We start from the raw sequence: 15,490 nt of genomic DNA, 5'->3' as shown, positions 1-15,490 counted from the left end.
TATTCCTGATTCAATATAATTTTTTTTAATTGTTGTAAAGGAACACATGTTTGATTTGCATTGTATTCAAAAACAATTGGAAGTGACAAAAGGTGAGGAAGACTGCTGGCCCTGATGGCATCCCCTCTAGGCTGCTGAGGGACTGTGCAGACCAGCTCTGTGCTCTACTATAACTGGTACTACTGGTACTATAACTGGTACCAGTACCAGCTCTGTGCTGTGCTATAACTGGTACTATAACTGGTACTACTGGTACTATAACTGGTACCAGTACCAGCTCTGGTCTGTGCTCCTGCGCATATTCAACCTGAGCCTCAGTCTAGAGAGAGTTCCACTCCTGTGGAACCTCCTGTGTGGTTCCGGTTCCAAAGACCAAACAACCCAGGGAGCCCAACCACTTCAGACCAGTAGCCTTAACCTCCACCTGATGAAGACTATGGAGAGGATTCTAGTAGCCTTAACCTCCACCTGATGAAGACTATGGAGAGGATTCTACTAGCCTTAACCTCCCACCTGATGAATACTGTGGAGAGGATTCTACTAGCCTTAACCTCCACCTGATGAAGACTATGGAGAGGATTCCAGTAGCCTTAACCTCCACCTGATGAAGACCATGGAGAGGATTCTATTAGCCTTAACCTCCACCTGATGAAGACTATGGAGAGGATTCTACTAGCCTTAACCTCCACCTGATGAAGACCATGGAGAGGATTCCAGTAGCCTTAACCTCCACCTGATGAAGACTATGGAGAGGATTCCAGTAGCCTTAACCTCCACCTGATGAAGACTATGGAGAGGATTCCAGTAGCCTTAACCTCTCACCTGATGAAGACTACAACAAAAAGGGGAAACAGACTGAAGTTGTTCCTTGCATTGACCAAACTGTTTCAAGTTGGAGAAGAAACTGAGGGCAAAATCAAACAAAACACCAAACAACTTGACAGTGATGTTGTTTATATAACTCAAGAACATATATGTAGGAGGCATGGTGGCGCAGCTGGTAATGCAGCCATCTCACAGCAAGAAGGTCCTGGGTTCAATTCCCGCCGGGGAGTGCATGTTAAGTTCCCCCAGTGTGGAGTTTGCATGTTCTCCCCGTGTTCCCTTGGTAGCTAATGTGAGCTACCCTCACAAAAACATGCAATATATATATATATATATATATATATAAATAAAAGAACATATATGTAAGTCTCCAAATACATTAGTGATGCAGTCACTGGTGCTCTCTTCTGGATTCAGGCCTAGACACACACCTCAGTCTCCCTGGTAAGGTATATTCTTGGTTCTTGGGTACTGGAGAGTGGTTCTGTGGGTCTGTCCGATAGTCCAACCTTATTTCCAAGAGGAGTAATGCAGTTTTCATCCTGGCCTTGGAATGGTGCGGTCCTGGAGAGTGCCTGAGAATTCGTGCAACTAGTGTTTTGTGAACCTTGAGGTTTTTGACCATGCTCCTCTGGGACTCCCATGGGTAGTTAGCAGAGTGCGGGATATTGGAGCCCCTTATATGAGCAGTACTCTCTCTGTAGAGATGTGTAGAGTGTCAGAGCTCGCTCCACATCAGGCCATGACGTTTGACTCTCACTGGAGCGGTTCACATCCGAATGTGAAGCGGCTGGGATGAGAATTGGTGCCTCCAAGTCGAAGATCATGGTCCTCAGCAAAAAAGAGGGGAGTGCCCTCTTCAGGATGGGAAACAGATTTGGCCCCAAGTGGAGGAGTCCAAGACAAGGTATATATGTACCTGGGTCTTGTTCACAAGTAAGGGAAGAATTGAGGAGGAGATTCACAGTCAGAGTGGTTTAGCATCTGCAATTATTTGGATGCTGCATCTGACTGTCATGGTGAAGAAGGAGCTGAGCTGATTTTAGTTTCCTTTGCAGGGAGTATAGGTCTCCCTTCAAGACAGTGTGAGCAGCTCAGTCATCTGGAGGGAGCTCATATTAGAGAGGACCCAAATGAGGTGGTTCGGGATAGGATGCCTCCTGGAATGCTCCCTGGTGAGGTTTTCCAGACAGGTCCCACTGACAGAAGAAAACAAAATGTTTATGAACAACAGTTCATAAACATTTTGCCTACCCACTATAGTCATGATACTCAATTCTAGCAAGGCAAGATGGTATTTGTTTTTTGGGAGAGTCAGATTATCTGTAACCTACAGACCATGCTCCAAAACTAACAAGCCTGACACTATCTTACCAGCTTACTGCCCGGAATGACCAAGGGATGCCAAACATTATCCTATCCTCTTGCCTCATTGATGCCAAAACGTAGGAGATAGGGATCCTTGTCTTTCCAGCGCAAGATACCAACCCATACCAAGGTAATGGCCCACCCCTGACCATTTTGTTGTGCCCAAATTGTTCTATCTCTAGGTACTGCAATGGATGTACTCTTTTTGCTGTGGTTGCCATCCTGGGGTGACCCAACCTCGCTTAACTCTTTGTCTTTGGAAACCAACAGCTGTGAATGTGTTGCTGCCTGTACTGTCTGTGGCAGAGCAAAGCAGAGGTAGCATCTCATCAACCTCCAAAGCAACAAACGTTATAGCTCTTTTCCAAACTTCTCTCAGCTCTAGAAATTGCCCAGCTCCACACCAGTCACCTGTTCCATTTGCATGGCATCCTCTCAGACATCAGCTCTGACTGAGGGCCTTAGTTCTTCTTTTAAGTTTAGAAAGCCTTCTGCCGGGCTTTGGGGGCCTTAGTTAGTTTGTCACCAGGCTTCTACCTTCATACCAATGAAAATCTGAAAAACTGTTGAAGAGTAGAGAGTATTGCAGAGAGAGAAGCTTAACTGAAACCTCCAGAAAGCATAAAATAATAATTTGGGGTATTAAGTTTGTTGCCTGGCAGCAACTGTGCAATTGAACTCATAAGCAGAATCAGGAGGTAACACAAGTGGTTCACTGAGCATCACTGAACCAGGCTAACATTGAAGGCAGGGTGTTCCTTTCAGCATATGCTTCATTCTTCAAGTTTTGCATAGCTCCACAAAAAATAATCCCAAATCCTTTTCGTGGCTTACATGCACTGAAACCTGCAGCCAGAAGGTCAACATCTGGGATGCTGAGGTGCTCCTTCACAGCAGGAGAAGTCTCCAGGATCAGATTATATGTTGCACCAAATGTTGTCAACAAGCACTGGATTACTCCTGTCCCACTGTGCTGGTCCGTTTATAGTATTTTGTCTGCCCATGTCATCTGAAATCCATGTTGAGAGGTTCTGGAGTATAGAATATAGTCATGCAGTCATGTCTCAGAAAATTTGACACTTTCACTGCTTCTCTGTTCCATCTATTTTAGTTCAAAGGGACTTTCTATTGTCATGGCATTCCATTGTCAACATGGGAGATACCTCTAAGGGTGGTAGAGGATAGAACACCTTTTGTATCACTTTGTGGCATGGGCTGGGAACTATCATTACCATCTTACCCTCTACACGCTGGAGGTTTCCAGTGCCAGATGAAGCAAAGCAGCCCAAGAGCATCACTGAGCATCACTGAACCAGGCTAACTTTGAAGGCAGGGTGTTCCTTTCAGCATATGCTTCATTCTTCAAGTTTTGCATAGCTCCACAAAGAATAATCCCAAATCCTTTTCGGTTTAAGTATATATACCTTCAAGCAAATTGGAGCTGGATTTTATTTTGCTTTTGGGTTAGAAGTGGTGTATGTCTTGGAGTTCAGGCATGGAGCTCTTCAGTGTTAAGTATACACCTTACTGTGGAAAGTAAAACTTCAGTGCCTGCTACTACCAAATTCTTGCTGTTTTCAGTCACTCAGGGGTTTTTAACCACCTCCCTTCTCAGGACTGTGGAAGCAGTCATTGATAGCTTACTCTTTCTGCCACGTCCAAGTATTGTAGCCACTGTGTACCCACAACTTTAAACTCGCCAATTATGCTTCCAACTATATCTTTACGAACATTCAGTGCCTTTGCTAGCTTTTTGTATCTATTTTCTTGTCTGTGCAAAGCCATGATCTCCTTTTTGAGCTTTTTGGAGAATTCTTGTGCCTTAGCCATGTTTATGACATGCAATCAAACGTCACCTTCACCAGCCCAGATATTTAAGGTGTTCTATATCAAGCATACCTGATGCAACTAATGAAGCCCTTGACTGGTTGGATCAAATATGCAAAGAATATGTGCTTTTATGAGGAATTCTGCTCAGGGGGTTGAATAATTTTGAGACTGGAGTACTCACTAAAAGTAGGATTTAGTGTGGCATTTGGAGAAATTTCGTCATTTTAGTTGTGTCAGGCTACTTAAGTTGTTCTATTTTTTTGTTCTATGATTTGTTTATTGGCCCTTGTTAAAGATGGCATCTAACCATGGAACAGTTACCATGCAGGACTTATAGTATGTATCCAATTTGAAATGAGTTATACAGCTTGCATATGTAGCTAAGGTTGTCAGGTTCAAAAAGTTATATAATGTGGTCAAAGACAAATTTACGAAATATAAGTAGATGAGCAAAGAAAATATTCTTAATTATTGTTTTAATTTCTTCATGAAAATGGGATTTATGAAATGATGGGTATTTGAAGTGTTCTCAAGTCTGAAACTGACTTTGCTTTCTAAAGGATCTTTATAATGGTAAAATAAATACTGTAGTGCATTATTTGTATAGTTTATTATATATAGCTGAGCATGTTGTGAATGCATATCTGCACAGACATAACAGTTGTACACAAGGAGACAATAACGCCTACAGCTCCGACAACACAAACAATCACAATTTAAACTGTCATAAAGCTTTTGATGTATTTGACTTAAGTTCGGTAAAAGTCAAAATGAACAAAAAGTTAAAACATAAAGGGTGTGAGAGTGTCTAGAGTTGACTGCAAATCAGATAAGCTAGTGGCATAAAACATATAAAGTGTGTGTCTGATAACTGCTTGTCACTGACCTTGACATGTCCGTTCATCAGTAAGAAGTTTATGGCCTTTCTGGCAACTGCACTCAAAGGAGCCCACTGTATTTCGACAAAAGTGATCACAGCCTCCGTTGTTCTCCTGGCATTCATCAATGTCTGGATTGAGTAAATCAAAGAAAAAAATGGAAAGGCATTAATTATTCAAAATGACAAAAAACAACAACACAACAACTCAACAGCATTGTGTATATTCTCTGGCCATTTCATATTCATTTTTTTTACTTTAACATTAAGAGGAAGTTAATGAACCATGAAGTAAGAGGACCTTATTTTGAAAAATGACCACATGAATTAAAAGAGACTTTGTTGATACTTTAAATGTGCCACAAAACATCTATCCCATACAATTATTTTATATTTTGCGCATTAGTTTGTCAGCTCTATAAAATGTTTGTCACATAAAAAAATAAAACGGTTTTGAACACTATCACAATTAACGATAATGAAAGCAAATTATTATTTTTTTTTATTTACAGTATTCAAGTTTGCGTGAAATAAATTATAAATGTCCAAATGTTAAAGTAATTAAATTTTAGAGCCTTTTTCTGTTGTTTGTATGTTTTGCATAGTACTTTATACATAAATAAGTTACATGTAAATGAGTTACATAGCATATTTGTTGTGTAAAAAAAAATGCTGTTTTTCATTGTGGAAATGATCTCTATAGTTTCCCTTCCCACATATAGTGAACATGTGCTGTGAAAGCATTGATGTAGATCATGACATTAATATTGCTTCAAAGGCCGAATAATTCCTGAACCGCAACTGAATGAGTGAGAATCCAGAAATGTTCTCTCGATTATGAAACCAATGCAGACCTTAAATGCAAATCCCTTCCAAGCCACTGATGGGAAGGTTAGTGCAATCATTAAAGGGGACCTATTATGAAAAACTGTTTTTTTCTTGCTTTAACGTATATAAAGTGGTCTCCCTCACCCTGCCAACACAGAGAAGGAGTAAAGCAACCAAATTCCCTCATAGAGAAGGAGGTTAGAAGCGGTAAAAATGAAGACATGGCCCAGAGGCTGAATTTCTGATTTATGTAGAGCAAACAAGCTTTTGATTCTTTTTAAGACATTCAAGGCCTGTTTAAAATATACATTAAATGCCATAATAGGTCTCCTTTAAGGTCAGATATGGAGGGAGAATGCTTTATTTTGTGGTCATCAGGCCAACATATTTACAGAATTGCATATTGTAACAGAAGCATATCACAAGCATGTCATGGAGGAGGAAAAATCAAGGACCGTCACGTCGCCCGGATCGGCATCACCGGGGCCCCTCCCTGGAGCCAGGCCTGGGGTTGGGGCTCGAAGGCGAGTGCCTGGTGGCCGGGTCTTTGCCCATGGGACCTGGCCGGGCTCAGCCTGAAATGGCGACGTGGGCCCGCCTTCCCGTAGGCCCACCACCCGCAGCTCAGTCGCAATGTGTTGGAGTTTACCCCGGTGAACGAGAGGGTCGTTTCCTTGCGCCTTCGGGTCGGGAAAAGGTCTCTCACTGTTGTTTGTGCCTACGGGCCGAATAGCAGTGCGGAGTACCCGGCCTTCTTTGGGTCTCTGGGAGGAGTACTTGATGGTGCTCCAACTGGGGACTCCATTGTTCTACTGGGGGACTTCAACGCTCACGTGGGCTATGACAGTGATACCTGGAGAGGCGTGATTGGGAGGAACGGCCTCCCCGATCTGAACCCGAGCGGTGCTTTGTTGTTGGACTTCTATGCTAGCCACGATTTCTCCATAACAAACACCATGTTCAAGCATAAAGGTGTCCATCAGTGCACGTGGCACCAGGACACCCTAGGCCGGAGGTCAATGATCGACTTTGTTGTCGTTTCATCTGACCTTCGGCCGCATGTCTTGGACACTCGGGTGAAGAGAGGGGCTGAGCTGTCAACTGATCACCACCTTGTGGTGAGTTGGATGCGCTGGCGGAGGAGGAGGCTGGACAGACCGGGCAGACCCAAACGGATTGTGAGGGTCTGTTGGGAACGTCTGGCTGAGCCCTCTGTCAGGGACATCTTCAACTCTCACCTCCGAGAGAACTTCTCTCAGATCCCGAGGGAGGCGGGGGACATTGAGTCCAAGTGGACCATGTTCTCTGTCTCCATTGTTGACGCGGCGGCCCTAAGTTGTGGACGCAAGGTCTCCGGTGCCTGTCGTGGCGGCAATCCTAGAACCCGGTGGTGGACACCGGAAGTAAAGGATGCCGTCAGACTGAAGAAGGAGTCCTACCGGGCTATGTTGGCCTTTGGGACTCCTGATGCAGTAGATAGGTACCGGCAGGCCACGCAAGCCGCAGCTCGGGCAATCCTGGAGGCAAAAACTCGGGTCTGGGGGGAGTTCGGGGAGGCCATGGAGGAAGACTTTCGATCAGCCTCGAGGAAATTCTGGCAGACCATTCGGCGCCTCAGAAGGGGGAAGCAGTACTCTGCCGGCACCATTTACGGTGCAGGTGGGAAGCTGTTGACCTCGACTGGGGACTTTGTCAGACGGTGGAAGGAATACTTCGAGGATCTCCTCAATCCAACTGACATGCCTTCCATTGAGGAAGCAGAGAGTGTGGACTCGGGGATGTGCTCATCCATCACCCAAGCCGAGATCACTGAGGTGGTTCATAAGTTCCTCAGTGGCAGGACACTGGGGGTGGATGAGATTCGCCCTGAGTACCTCAAGTCTCTGGATGTCATAGGGCTGTCTTGGTTGACACGCCTCTGCGACATTGCATGGAGGAAGGGGACAGTGCCGCTGGAGTGGCAAACCGGGGTGGTGGTCCCTCTCTAAAAAGGGGGACCGGAGAGTGTGTTCCAACTGTAGGGGGATCACACTTCTCAGCCTCCCCGGGAAAGTCTACGCCAGGTTACTGAAGAGGAGAATACGGCCGATAGTTGAAGCTCGGATTCAGGAGGAACAATGCGGTTTTCGTCCCGGTGGTGGAACACTGGACCAGCTCTATACCCTCCGCAGGGTGCTTGAGGGTTCATGGGAGTTTGCCCAACCAGTCTACATGTGTTTTGTGGATTGGGAGAAGGCATTTGACCGTGTCCCTCGTGTCATTCTGTGGGGGGTGCTCGGTGAGTACGGGTTCCGGGGCCCTCTATTAAGGGCTGTCTCTATATGATCGGAGCAGGAGTTTGGTTCGCATTGCCGGCAGTAGGTCAGACTTGTTCCCGGGGCATTTTGGACTGCACGGTTGCCCTTTGTCACTGGTCCTGTTCATAATTTTTATGGACAGGATTTCTAGGCGTAGCCAGGGGACGGCGGGGATCCGGTTTGGGAACCTCAGGATTTCATCTCTGCTTTTTGCAGATGATGTTGTCCTGTTGGCTTCATCAGACCGGGACCTTCAGCATGTGCTGGGGCGGTTTGATGCAGAGTGCGACGCAGCAGGGATGAGAATCAGCACCTCCAAAACCGAGGCCATGGTTCTCCACCGGGAAAGGGTGGCGTGCCTTCTCCGGGTGGGTGGAGAAGTCCTGCCTCAGGTGAAGGAGTTCAAGTATCTCGGGGTCTTGTTCACGAGTGAGGGAACGATGGAGCGTGAGATTGACAGACGGATCGTGCAGCATCCGCAGTTATGCGGTCGGTGTACCTGGAGGAAGTGTCTTTGAGGTGGGGGTCCGCTCAGTTTCCTATTAATGGTATTGATTTCATCATGGGAAACGACATTGCAGATGGTAAGGTTTATCCTGTCCCTAAGGTAGTGAATGTGCCTAACCGTGAGTCTTGTGATGTAGCCATCTGTCACCCTGATGTGTGTGTGGCTAGTGTGCTAACTAGAGCACAGACCCATAAAAATGTACAAGAGATGAATCTTGCTAAGTCGCCCTCTGGTGGGGGTGCTGTAAGCAGCAGGGTCACAGAGCCTAAAAAGGAGACAGTCTATGATCGACTCCCGGTGCTGTTGACACATGAGGCCCTCATTAAAGCTCAGGCAAGTGACCCCTTGCTTGCTAAGTGCTGGGCTGCCGTTGTTGACAAGGCTAAGTGTAATGAAAAGCAGCCCTTTTTCATAGACAAAGATGAGTTGATGCGCAGGTGGGTCACACCTTCACATCTAGTGAGCGAGTCAGGTCTGGGGTGTATCAGGTAGTGCTCTCTGGTAACTGTCGTCAACAGGTGTTAGCGCTAGGTCATGAACATGTGTGGTCAGGCTAATTTGGGCATTACCAAAACCTATGGCAATGTTCTTAAGCATCTTTGGCCAGGAATGAGGTCAGAAGTGGCGCGTTTCTGTAGAACCTGCCCAACCTGCAGCCCATCTCAGCCATAGGTGAACCATTTGAATGTGTGCTGGTTGACTGCGTTGGGCCACTCCCTAGAACAAAGTCAGGAAATCAGTTTTTACTTACTCTGATGTGTATTAACACCTGCTTTCCTGAAGCTATTCCGCTTTGTAAAATCACTGCTACATCAGTCACAAAGGCTTTAATCAAGTTCTTCACCACATTTGGCCTCCCAAAGATTGTGCAGACTGATCAGGGCACCAATTTTCTTTCCAGGGTTTTCAAGCAGATGCTTAGTTCATTGTGTATTTCCCACTCTGTGTCCAGCGCCTATCATCCAGAGTCCCAGGGTGCTCTGAAACGCTGGCACCAAACCCTTAAGTCTATGCTAAAGAAGTTTTGTCACGAGACAGGGAAAGACTGGGATGAGGGGGTGCCATTTGTTCTTTTTGCCATTCCGGATTGCAAAGCAGGAATCCCTGGGGTTTAGCTCAGCAGAGTTAGTGTTTGGACATCATGTGCATGGTCCACTCAAAGTATTACAGGAGCAGCTAGTGTGCCGCTCCCCACCTAAAACTAATGTGACATATTTTGTCTTTCAGTGCAGAGAGCGGCTGCAGTGTTCTGTTAAGTTGGCTAAAGAGGCACTGTTTGTCTCTCAGGTGAACATGAAGGAGAGGTTTGACAAAAAAGCAGTTGAGCGACAGTTCCAGCCTGGTGATTATGGTTTTGATGTTACTGCCCATACCTGGTGTTGCACTCATGGCACGGTTTTCAGGTCCATATGTGTTGGACAGGAAAGTGTCTGAAACTGACTACATCATTCGTACACCAGAATAAAGACGTAAAACCCGTATGTCATGTTAATACTGTATATTGAAATCCTTTCATTCGAGAAGCACTACTGGGAGAGGTTTCTGCCTTGGTGGAGATGCAGCAGGAGGAAACGGACTTGGTGACGCCCTGTGATGGTCATCGTAGTGGTAGACTGAAGAATTCAGTTTCTGTCTACAGTTCATGATAAGCTGTCGTATTTGTCAGTCCCCCAGAAGCAAGATATCATTAACTTGCTTTGCACATGTGCTCCAGTGCTAGGTGATGTACCCAATTATACCTCTGTGGTTGAGCATGATATTGATGTGGGCAATGCTATGCCAATAAAGCAGCATGCGTACTGCTGCTCACCGGCTAAAAGAGAGGCCATGAGAGTGGAGGTAGCGTACTTAGTCAAAAACGGTTTTGCTAAGCCCAGCTGTAGTCCTTGGAGTTCACCCTGTATAATGGTACCTAAGTATGATGATACCCCCAGGTTCTGTTCGGACATCCATAAAGTCAAAGCAGTCACGAAGATGGATTCCTTTCCTTTACCTTGGATGGATGACTGCATAGATGGGGTGGTCCCGCGACATGCATCTCAAAGTTAAACTTGCTGAAAGGATATTGGCAGGTTCCTTTAACCCACAAGGCCACAGTTACTTATTTATACTATAGGTCCGGCCGTTGAGGCCAAAGTCAGTGCGGTTCTGTCCTTTCCAGTTCACTCGCTGTGAGCTTCATCGTTTTCTCTGCATGGCAGGCTACTATCGTTGTTTCAGCAAAAATGTATCTACCATTGTCTCTCCTCTTACCAGGTTGTGGTAACCACTTACCGACTCTAGTGTGTTAGAGTCGCTCCTGTAGATTCTTGTGCTGGCCCCCCCTTTTCTTCTCTTTTTTCTCTTTTGTACATGGTGCAGCATCCTCTGCCGGTGGCGAAGAGCATCTCTGAATGCACAACACCGGAACCTGCAGCGTGGGAGTGAGAGGGGCAGGGTAACGGCCCGGTCAGGCGGGGGAGAGATTTGTCCGTCAAGCCTCCTCTCCCTGACCCTGCCCCTTCTCAAACTTTCCCCGACCCTGCACCTAACCTGGGGCTTGCTGATTGGGCCAGAGCTTCGGGAGCTGCGTGCTGGCCTGCGGTCCCCACCCCCGGTCATCCCGTTGCTGCTTCCACCTGCCTGCTGTGCTGTTGACGTCCCCGACCCCCAGTCTGGCCCTCGGCAGGAGGGTCCCCTTTTAGGAGCCTGGTCCTGCTCAAGGTTTCTTCCCTCCTAAAGGGGAGTTTTTCCTTGCCACTGTTTGACTTAAGGCTTTTCTCCCACTATGGGAGTTTTTACCTGCCATTGTTTATGTAATAATTGCTCAGGGGTCATGTTCTTGGTCTCTGGAAAGCGTCTAGAGACAACTTTTGTTGTATTTGACGCTATATAAATAAAATTGAATTGAATTGAATTGAATTGAATTGAATTGAATTGAATTGAATTGAATTGTGTAGCCCTGCAGTTCCATTTGTGTGGAGTGATGAATGTGACCAGGCCTTTAATGCTGCCAAGTCCATCCTCTGTAGTACTCCAGTGCTTGGGACTCCAGACTTCTCTTGTCCCTTCAGCATGGCGGTGGATGCCGAGTGTGCTACTTCTCAGCAACGTTTAAGCATCATCAGTTAAACTATTCCACTATTGAGAAAAAGACACTTGCAATGCTCCTTGCTTTACAACACTTTGAGGTGTATGTTGAGTCAAGCTCATCCCTTTCACTGTGTACACTGTGTACACCATAATCCACTTGTTTTCTTAAACCAGATTTATAACAGTAACCAGCGTTTGATGTGTTGGGCTCTCCTGGCCCAGAGCTACAACCTGTTTATCCAACACAAAAGAGGAGCAGACAACCTGGTAGCAGATGCGCTGTCCCGTGGGTGAAGCCACTCCCATAATATGTATAATATATGTAATTGTGAATACGTTAGTTGTAGATGGCCAGGTTGAGTTTCATTCTTATGGGAAGGGGTGTTCTGGGCCACTGTGTATGTGTGTGTTCTGTTTGCTCATTACAGGCGTGTGCTGCTGGGACGGTGCAATCAGCGGACTATAAAAGAGAGTGGACTGGGGCTGCTGGTGGTTCTCGGTCTGTCTGTGAACCACTCCAGTGCTGTACAGAACCGTGTCTCACCATCTTGAATTCTGCTCGTATATCTGACATTTAGTGTATCCTACAAGTGTGTAGTGACTTTAATTTGGGTTCTAGAATTGAAGTGAGAAAAAATAAGTTTTGTGTCCTGAAGATGCCCTGGGTTCCCAAAACACAACTTTAGTTTTAGTCAGCCGCGCACCTGCTGTTTATCATAGCAAATGCCTGTTTTTCTGTGAGAAAGGGCCTGGTTCGCACGGGATTTTGGGTCCCGTGGGAGCCGAAACTTGTTTTGAGAGCTTGCGGACAGGGGGGCGAATAGGTCTTTCCCCCCCCCCTCCGCAAGGTGCTAAGGGAAAGGTATAAAAGACAGGGAAGGCGGAAGTCCAGTGAGAGTCTACCGTGGGTCGAAGTGCAGGACGCCCGGCGGGTTGATGATGGCTGCTCTTTGCTTGGACGGTCCGGCTCTCGCAGTTCTGTGTCGAGGTAAGAGTTATAGGCCAGGCCCCTTGTGATGATTGCTGCTGTTTAGCGGGGGATAGCTTGTAGCGTAATCCTAGCAAATGAGTGATATTGTATGTTGTTCTGCCATTTGGGGGGGGTAACGTGACGCAGAGTTATCCTAGCAAACTGCTGGTTTTGTGGATGTCTTCTATGTAAATGCTTGCTTTTTGCTAATAAATGTATTCATATCTTATAGCAAAAGCGAGTGTGTGTCTGATTCATTTTGGTACAGCCGACCACTCCTAGGACCTAATTGAGATTTCTCCCAAAACAAGAATCCAGTGTTTTTTGGAGATTACCTTATTTGTGCTTGACTGTCCCTCCTTTTGAGTGGATTGTATTTGTTTTGTTTCTAGTCCTTGTTGTCCTCAGTTTTGGAGGATTGTTTTGTGTTTTGTAGTTTAGTTTTACTAATGAAGTAATGGATTTCCGTTTACTTTACCAGCCCTTAATTTTTTCCCTTGCTGGGTAATGATTTACTTTGTTACTCCTGAACCCCAAGAGACTGTTCAGTTTCGTAACAAGCAGTTTTCTGACTGTTCTTGCTTTCCAGACAGTATCTGTGCATTGCTTTTATATATACCTCATTCTAAAATTCTCTGCATCTGGTTAATTGCAAGTAACCATTTTGCAAAAGTCTGACAAATAAACTTTAAGAGAAAGGTTTTAGGAATGAGTTGACATTTCACAGACATGTCGGTAAGTAAGAGATTAACACAAACACACACAAGTACTCGCCATTCCTCATTCTCTCTCTACCCACGTTGTCTCTGCTCCAATGCCTATGTAAAAACAAAGAACACAACCCCGGGTCTACCCGACACAGACAGACACAGCTTCTTAATTATCCTGGCAACTGCAAACACTAGCAGAGCTACCACATCTACCCACACTTAATGACCACTCTGGGGATAGCTGTGGCTTATAACCAGGTATATAATTACCCTTAATGAAGTTTAAATATTCTTTGAGCTTAAGTAAATACATTAAGCCTCCACACATCTTGAAATGATAAAGATGTAGAAAAGGGAGAGAGGACAGATAAAGGCGAGTAAATAGAATGGGTGAAAGGAAAGGGTGGCCTCACAAGCACAAGCTCAGAGTTGTCCGTCTTGCTCTCTTTACTCAGAACTGGTACAGAATAACGCTGTTAAAACATTATTCAAAGAAACTCTGTCATTTTGTGGCCTCCAAATGTCTTTCAACCCATTAATGTAGCTCTTTATTGATTTTACTATAGCTTATTATATGGTTCACACTGACTGTGTAAATGTTTGTGAGGACTTCTGATGGAAAAACAAATTACATATTACATAAATAAAAGGTGGCTGGAGGTGTTACCTCATCTTGGTTCGATTCTCGCCCTGTATAGGTTTACCTTTTTCTCTTTTTCCTATGAAGAGTCTTATGAGATTGTGCTCTTATCTGGATAACCTGAGTGTCTGTCAGTGGCATTGTTAAGATATTTTGGTTAGTTGGTTTCATAAATCAAGTTAAGAGATGGTTCAGATTCACATCTCTGAGCGAAACGCTCCTACTTGAAGCATCACGGGAAACGCAGTAACTCTAAAGTAGAGGCTTCTGTCTGTGTGTAAAAGTGATGCAATTTACTTTAAAAACATTTTCTATACTTAGAAAGAATGATTGTCTGCCAATCTGAAGGTTGTGATTTGATCCCCAGCTGCACCAGTTCACATGTTGAAATGTGTGCTTGGCTGAATACCATTTTTCCTTGTGCATTTATCAGTGTTTGAGTGTATAATAGAGAAAGAAAAGCCCTACATGAACAACCGTATAAACCAAGTAGTGCTGCATGTAAGACTCTGTCTGCTCCTTCTGAACAGGGAGCAGAGAGCTTGTAATGTATGCCACTTTGATTGGTGTACAGGTCTAGTATACTCTTTAGGGTGGAAACTCACCAGTTGTCAGGCAAGAAGCAAGGCAAGGACCAGAAGTCCATCACAGTGCCACACAGTCATGCACGCTTACCCTCACTCCTATTGAGTTCCTTTTAAACCAGACTGCATGTTTTAGGATGTGGGACAAATACCCACACTGGCACATGTAGGACATGCAAACCCAACATTTAAATATTTGAGCTGAGATTGAAACCAAAGGATAAAGCGGGTATAGAAAATGGATGGATGGATTGAAACCAAGAGCTTTTTGGCTGTGAGGCATTAAGTGCTAACCATTGCACCACCACACTCTCCAAACACAAAGACAGAAAACACAAAAACCTTTGTCTGCTCCTCTGGAATGGCAATGTTATACTTTCATTGTAATGCACATTATAAAACTATAGACACAGAAACATACACTCTCTGAGACACACACACACACGCACACACACGCACACACACACACCGCAAATACACCGCTGCTTCCTGGGATCCACTACTGACATTCATTTCAGGCAATCAATATCTCATTTAAGTCTTCAATAAAGTTCTCCATCTTCTGTCTGGGGCTGTATTTGTCTTAAACATCATACATTCCTACCTTGAATTGTATATCCCTCACTGAGAACAGGTCCTGTGCTACTAGGGTATCATTTAAAGGTTAAAAAAAGAATACAAAACGTTTTAAAGCTAAGAGCAGAAATACATTTGTTTTTTGATGATCCAACACACCCAACTCAAGTTAATGGGTCAACCTGTGGAGATCTTTTTTTTGCCAAGTTGATGAGATCAGTTTATTTGAATCAGGTGCACTGGAGCAGGGAAACCTCTAAAAAATGCAGTGCAGTGGGTCTCAAGGACCGGGATTGGGAAACTACGGAAGAGTATTAGGGCCAGACAGGAGAAAAATAAAAATAATATTGGAGAGGAGGAAATTTTTTTTTCATTATGCACTTCGAGAAAAAAGTCGAAATGTCG

The 15,490-nt window shown here is 45.0% G+C and overlaps 1 protein-coding gene across 2 annotated transcripts in view; it reads right to left on the bottom strand.

The window, feature by feature from the left end:
* The window catches only part of scube1 (signal peptide, CUB domain, EGF-like 1), a 256,585-nt gene that overhangs the window by 37,028 nt on the left and 204,067 nt on the right, over window positions 1-15,490 (bottom strand). For both annotated transcript variants that reach the window (XM_061714862.1, XM_061714863.1), the window contains one exon: window positions 4,910-5,032. In XM_061714862.1, the coding sequence (XP_061570846.1) occupies window positions 4,910-5,032 (123 nt within the window). The remainder of the gene's footprint in view (window positions 1-4,909; window positions 5,033-15,490) is intronic.

Source organism: Cololabis saira, chromosome 23 (assembly GCF_033807715.1).
Source record: "Cololabis saira isolate AMF1-May2022 chromosome 23, fColSai1.1, whole genome shotgun sequence".
Taxonomy (NCBI): Eukaryota; Metazoa; Chordata; class Actinopteri; order Beloniformes; family Belonidae; genus Cololabis; species Cololabis saira.
This window is presented reverse-complemented; position numbering and strand designations above follow the sequence as displayed.